Source organism: Gossypium raimondii, chromosome 7, assembly GCF_025698545.1.
Source record: "Gossypium raimondii isolate GPD5lz chromosome 7, ASM2569854v1, whole genome shotgun sequence".
Lineage (NCBI taxonomy): Eukaryota > Viridiplantae > Streptophyta > Magnoliopsida > Malvales > Malvaceae > Gossypium > Gossypium raimondii.
The window spans coordinates 4,350,728-4,357,315 of record NC_068571.1 but is presented as its reverse complement, the minus strand read 5'-3'; the positions used below and the strand labels follow the sequence as shown (position 1 = coordinate 4,357,315).

At 35.1% G+C, this 6,588-nt stretch overlaps 1 protein-coding gene across 1 annotated transcript; it reads left to right on the top strand.

Moving 5' to 3' along the window:
- The first annotated feature begins 738 nt into the window (after nucleotides 1–738).
- Nucleotides 739–5,951, top strand: LOC105766217 (uncharacterized). The gene is made up of 13 exons (XM_012585599.2): nucleotides 739–878; nucleotides 1,201–1,664; nucleotides 1,870–1,936; nucleotides 2,025–2,429; nucleotides 2,853–2,983; nucleotides 3,074–3,182; nucleotides 3,279–3,424; nucleotides 3,508–3,581; nucleotides 3,668–3,785; nucleotides 3,940–4,139; nucleotides 4,255–5,303; nucleotides 5,378–5,652; nucleotides 5,825–5,951. The coding sequence occupies exons 1-13, from the start codon at nucleotides 870–872 to the stop codon at nucleotides 5,853–5,855; spliced, it is 3,078 nt and encodes a 1,025-aa protein (XP_012441053.1). The 5' UTR covers nucleotides 739–869; the 3' UTR covers nucleotides 5,856–5,951.
- The last annotated feature ends 637 nt before the right edge of the window (nucleotides 5,952–6,588 follow it).

Genomic DNA, 6,588 nt, shown 5'->3' with positions numbered 1-6,588 from the left:
CCTTATGTGATGGTTTGATAGCACGATGATTAAATGTGTTTACTGTTTCAGGTGTGGTTTGGATTCGAGTTGTATTATTCGGGTTTTGCATTGTTATTATGGTTTACCCTTTTAAATGAGGGTGATTTTCTTTTTGCTTAAATCTATTTTTCAAGCCTAATATTTTCGTGCAAACAATCATTAGACTTGAATAAATAACTCAACCTTTGAATAAGTTTAGTTTAGCACAAATATATAAATTAATAATCTTATACAATTATTTAATTGTCCAAAAATTGTATTATTATGGAACATGAATATCACTTCATACATCATGTAATTTACTTAAAAGTAACATTATAAAAATTATTTCATAATTTTAAATATAATATTTGGAATGCGTTTTATTTATGTTTTGACTTGCACTATAATAATTAATCTTATTGTCACCATTATTTTATATTAATCACAAATAAGCGTATTCACACTAAATATATCAATCTTACATTACACCAACAAATCACTAGAAAGAAATTCATATCACCACTTTTTACCACAAATTTTTACCAAACTTATGTAACCAAAAGTGGACTTCAAAAAACATATTTAAATACATATAATTAATCCAATCCCAAATCCGTCCGTTTAAATATTAGCCTCCGTTCCCTTCTAACAAACGGTTTCATTTTTTTTCTCTCTGTTCTATCAAACAAGAAAAAACAAAAAGCTTTTTTTTTTTCTTTTTATTTCCCACTGAAAATCTTAATTTCTTTCTGCCTTGTTTGTTTTTTTCTTTCCATGAAAATGAGCTTCGTTTTAGTGTTGATAATGGAAGCATTGCTGTTAAAACTTATTCTGGAGCTCAAAATTTAAGGCTTCTTTCTTTGCTGATGGATTTGGTGCGCAAGCCTTCTCTTAAGCTTAAATTAATCGTAAAAACAAGCTTCGTTTCTTCGTTTTCATTAGTGTTTTCTTTTTCTTCTATTAAGAACAATGTCGAAAAGAAATTTCATTTGGAAAAAAAAGGATTATAGCTTTTTCGCCGTTTTTCTTGAATTTTTACGAATATTTCACTTCTTTCTCTGCAAAATTTTTGAAAGTTGAAGCTATTTTGTTTAGCTAGAAAACGTCTTTGTTAAAAAAATTATTTTATTTTTCCTTCAATTTTCTGCTTTATTACTTTTTATTTTTATTTTTATCCTTTTTTAATAATAATCGCAGGAAAAAGAAAATCGAAGAGTCGATGGTTCATCAAATGGAGACAATTTTCAAAATATAACGCCAATACAAGCAGCGCTACTCAACAGCTTAGAAACCGTCCTTATCAACTCGGTCATACAAGACGACAGAACTCGCTTCTTAACTCACTCGCGTCAACTCGTCGACGACTTAGATGATGATCCCTTGAACCGAAGAAGCGTGGTATTGAAGCTTCTCCTTATCTGTTGTTACTTCGACGCTATCGAATGCGCCACGTCACTGTTCAACGGCGAAGTGGAAACCGATTTTCTCCCGTTGGTGAACGAAGTGGACACGGCGACGGAAATGACGGCGTTGCAGGCGGCGGCGGAGGCTCACTCTGTGCGTTGTTTAGAGTTGCTGCTAAAGAAACGTGCCCGTACAGAGGTGAAGAGTAAAGATGGACGAAGTCTGCTTGCTCTGGAGATGGCTTTGTCTAGTAGCAGGTAAAAAAATGTCGTTTTCTGTTTATAAAGAGGCAAAAAGCTGTGGTGTTTTGAGGAAGACAGCGAAGTAATGGCCCTTTTTTGGAAATGTTGCTTTTTCTATTCTCGGTTCGTTTTATTTTTTATTTTTATAAATATTATTTGTTTTTTTAATTGACAAGAATAATGAATTTCTTTTTTTTGGCTCTTTCCGTATTATTTTCAGGATGGATGTGATATGGAATCCGGATGATTACTCTGTTGAGGACTTGGTGGTTCTTCTTAGTGAAAAGGTTTCCTTAAAAAATTGTTTGGTTCTCGAGAAAATTATTCTAAAAAAAAAAGAAGAAAAAGAAAAAAACTGAATATTTTGTTTGACAGGATTTGACTGCGGTGAAACTTTTGAGTGAAAGAACAAAAGCAATAGGCAAGGTGGCGTATTCAGCTGCCATTGGAGGCAAAATAGTAGCTTTAGCAGCGCTTCTCATCGTAGCGGCGGAGAAAGTTAATGACTCCGTCGTAGTACCATGCGACGCTTATTCGGGTTCAAAAGAAAAAGACACCGTTTACCAGTGCGTGATCCGGGAAGCATTATCGTCAGGCCGCCGTGATAAGTCGCCGTCGAGAACAGCTAAAAAGAACTGTTTGTCCCCAACCAAAGTCGCACCCGATATGAAACGAAAGCTTTTGCTTTGCGAGATTGAGTTGCTTCAGCTGTTTGGAGCCGATTCTCATAACAGTGGTGGAGACAAGAAGATGACTTCATCCTTAATCCTTGCTATCAAGGTAATTTTGGTGTTTAATCTACGTGGGATTAACAACATGCAGATACTTATCTGTTTATTAGATCTACGAGTTAAGAAAAAATAAAGAGTCAGAATTAAGTTAAATTTAGTTTTAAAATATCATATTTAATTGATAAGATGACTAAAAAAGTTGACCAATCATATTTTCGAATCATTTGAATAAGGAAACTATGGGTAATTTGGTAAAAACCGGGGACACGCAACATGAACCGTTTCGGGGCTTTAAAAAGACTCTATTCTACAGTATTTCGTTCGCTTTCTTTGATTTCTTCTTTCTAACGAAATCTGATTTTTTTTCGAATTAACAGTCTGAAAAGATTCTTGAAAGGGAATAAATTTTTGGTTGTAATAATTTCGTGTCATTTTAAATGTATTATTTTCTTCGTCATTCTTGTTATGATAGGCCCGAGATGAAGCTGTTATTGAGCTGCTTCTAAAGACCAACATGGACGTAAATGATGCTGATTCTGAAGGAAACTCAGCTCTGCATTGGTCACTTAGAATGTCCTGGGGTTCATCTTCACAGCAACTTAAGTCTCTCTCTTTCTCTGTCTCCATACATGTTTCTTTTTTCCCTTTTCTTATGATTGATGATTTGATTCCTTCTTGATTTCTTGTTGCCAGAATCTTATGGCTCCTTTTGAAGCACGGTGCCCGAGTAAACCAAAAGGACAAACTAGAATTAACTTCATTTCACATTGCTGCTGCCAATGGGAATACACAGGCACTCCAGGTATAATTGCTTTAAAATTTAATCAATGCATGCTGGTAACAAGCTTTAAAAGGATGTTTATTACCTTTGATATCATCCTTTCAATTGTTCTTATAGGTACTTCTACTAGAAGATCCAGATGGAATCCACTACAGAACTATAATGAAAGAAACCCCATTGTTTTTTGCTGTGAAGAATGATCATATTGGATGTGCTGAGCTTCTTCAGCGTTGGGGAGCAAGCAATGAAGTCCTCAACTTACGGTTCGAAACAAATACTACCCCTTTCTTTTAAAGTTTCATCTTTAACTTCAAAAGCTAACATCACTTGCCTTTGTGTTTGTCAGTAGAGAGAGGCCGATTGACCTGGCAAAGTCACAGGACATGCGTTTCATACTAAACAAAACTTATATTACTCTTAGTAAGTTTTATTTATAGTCATAAAATTAAAGACATAAATATTAATTATTCCTACTTCATCCAATCTCATGATATTCTAATGTGCAGTGCATCGTAATTCACCGGTTGAGCAGAAATATACTCCTCGTTTCCAAGGGGATGAAGTTATTTTTGATACATGTGAAACTCTTCTTACAATGGCAGATGAAGGAAGCTATACTGAAAGGTGACCAAACTTTTCAATATCTTTAGACCATGAAAAATCCTACAAGTTTTCATCCGTGACATTGAACATACTGTCCTATTCTCTTCCTTTGTGTTGTTTGAATATGTTGGTGTTTTGTTTTGTTTCTTAATGCTCTACTGCCTGTGTTTTGTAGAACCAACACAAATGTAAAAACAGAGATCTGTAAGTACTTCGAATCTGGAGGATGTGTGAGAGGGTCTAAGTGCTTTTATGCTCATGGTAAAGAGGAGCTTCGACAGGCAAAACATGGAATGCATCTCGTTAATTCTCCTGCTGCAGAGAAACTGAAGCGGAAAATTTTTGTTGGCGGCCTGCATCCTCTGTTGGATTCGGGTTAGAATTTTGTCAAAATTCTTTAGTTACATTTAGACTTGTATGCATTTTTGGTAATGTAATACTAGATTGGGAAGGATAAGTCATGGCTTTTCTTTTCTTTTTGGTTGAGCAGAGTCATTGAGCAAGTTTTTCCAAGATGAATTTGGGTCTGTGGAAGATGCCCATGTTGTTAGTATTAAAACAGGTGATGAATTACAGTCTCGTGGCTTCGGCTTTGTTACTTTTAAGCACGAAAAGTCTGTTTCGAAGGCTGTTCAAGCACATTACGTAACTATGATGGGCAAGCAAGTTGAAATCAAAAGTGCAGTTGGGAGATGGGATGAGTCCTTGAAGCTATTGACTCAGCAACATCCAAAGGATCCGAATGACCAACATCAACCACCAGTTGAGTCATCCATTGAAATGACTGCAGACGAGATGCCAAGAAGGAAGGCCTTGGAAGAGACTAAAGCTGATAAAATCTCATGGGTGAATAAATTACTCCATGGCCAACCGAAGACGTATTCTGAATCTCAAGTTCTCACTAGCCCCATTGCTTCCAACCAAAATATTCCAGTATGGCTGAGAACTTTTAAGAAGTGGCTTCCCGGTTTCTTACAAGAGGTATCAAAAAAACTGAAGGAAGGCGAATACCCTCTGTCGTCATTAAAGGCGGATTTCAGGGCTGCATTCGGCTTAGAACTGGACCATGTTTCTCTTGGCTACACTAAGCTCAGTGATTTTATGAGATCTTTTCCTGATCTTTGTTGCATGAAGGTTATGCCATTAGGAGGATGTGGATCTCCCAATCACATGGTGCTCATTCCTTCCCCTCCTAGGCCTGATTGGAAATCACTTCAGCCTCTCAACATGCACTGCTGCCCACCGTCTTGTACCGCACCACCTCATGAAAATACTGATACTGATCCTAGGAATCTCAAGCATCCTCCGGATCTTCTCTCGAATTCTTGTGAAGATATTAGCATCAGCAGCAGCCAGGTTGATCCATGTAAAAACTCCAATTTTCTGCAATTCTTGAAGTCAGACAAAGGAGGAACTCAGTGTCGGGGGTTCAATGAGCGGAAACTTGGTCATACAGGGAGGCATTTGGTTCTTGAAGCCCTTCTAAGAAAACGGAACAATTCATCCATATTCTTTCTTCGCCAATTCGATTTCTATCACGTAAGTGTTGAACTAACTAACAAACACTTTACATTGCACTACAATTAACAGCATCTCGGTTTTGATCTGTGCAGAATTACAAGGCAAGTGTTAAGCAAGGAAAATGCTTTTGGTGCAACCAATCAAAGTTGTTATGGGCAAACTTTCCATGTCAACACTTGTTGTGGTGCGGCGAATGTAAAACAGAAGCTGCACGAGCAGCTGGTGATTCCGATCATCGATGCGTCGTATGCGATGCAAAAGTACAAACATTCATCTTACCTACATTGGATAGATACCCTCAGTCATTACATGGAAAGTCCCTCAAAACCAAGGAATTTCCTCCTTTCGATCCGTCTTGTATTCCAAAGTAAGTCTTCCTCAGAACCCCATCACTGCCCCTAACGCATGGTTTTTTTTTTTTTAGCAGCGTTGATATTTTGTACAAAACTCATATAGTGTTAAACTTTTGGGACTTCATATCCATACTTATTGGTGAAACTGATACTGACTTGTAAGTATGCTCTCTTTTTTTTTCTCAGAAATTTTGGCATCTCTTTCTGCTTGTCTTGAATCAAAGAATGAGATGGTCGTTGTTGGGATTATAAATTGACAAACTGATATCAATGCATCCAATTGTGGACTATCTTATCTGAATTTTTGTTATTATTTAAATATTCGTTTCTTATATCCATATGCAATACATAATTAGGCATACTTTTTAATTTTGTTAAAAATTGTTAGGAAAAGAAAAGACATAGCTTTCAAAAAAATAAATATAAAAACATGTTGGAGGATTTATTATGAAATATTGAATATATTATATATTTTTAAATATGTTGCTGGATTTATTATAAACAAATTTAAAAAGTAGCAAAAATATAAAATACAAGTAGATTGGAAAGATTTGTTATAAAATATAATTTGCAAAATACCATTAAAATTATATAAAAATGACGAGGGTTTTATGTTTTAAATTCCTCCTCTGCAAATGTTTTTTCTTTTTCTTGTTACATGTCAAATTTTTATAGCGTGAATACATCAAAATTTAAGAACTTTGTATTATATATATATATATATATATATATATATATATATATATATATGATGTTAAATTTTAAAAATTAAAATGATAAATTTGAGACTTTGAACAAGTAAATTATCAAATCAAGTTTATCATACTAAATCATCTTTTTTCTCTCTCTCTTATTAACTTGGAATTTAGTCATAATTTCAACCAGATTTCAATTTAAACAAATTTATTTTGTAACACCTCTAACCCGTATCTGTCACCGGAATAAGGTTA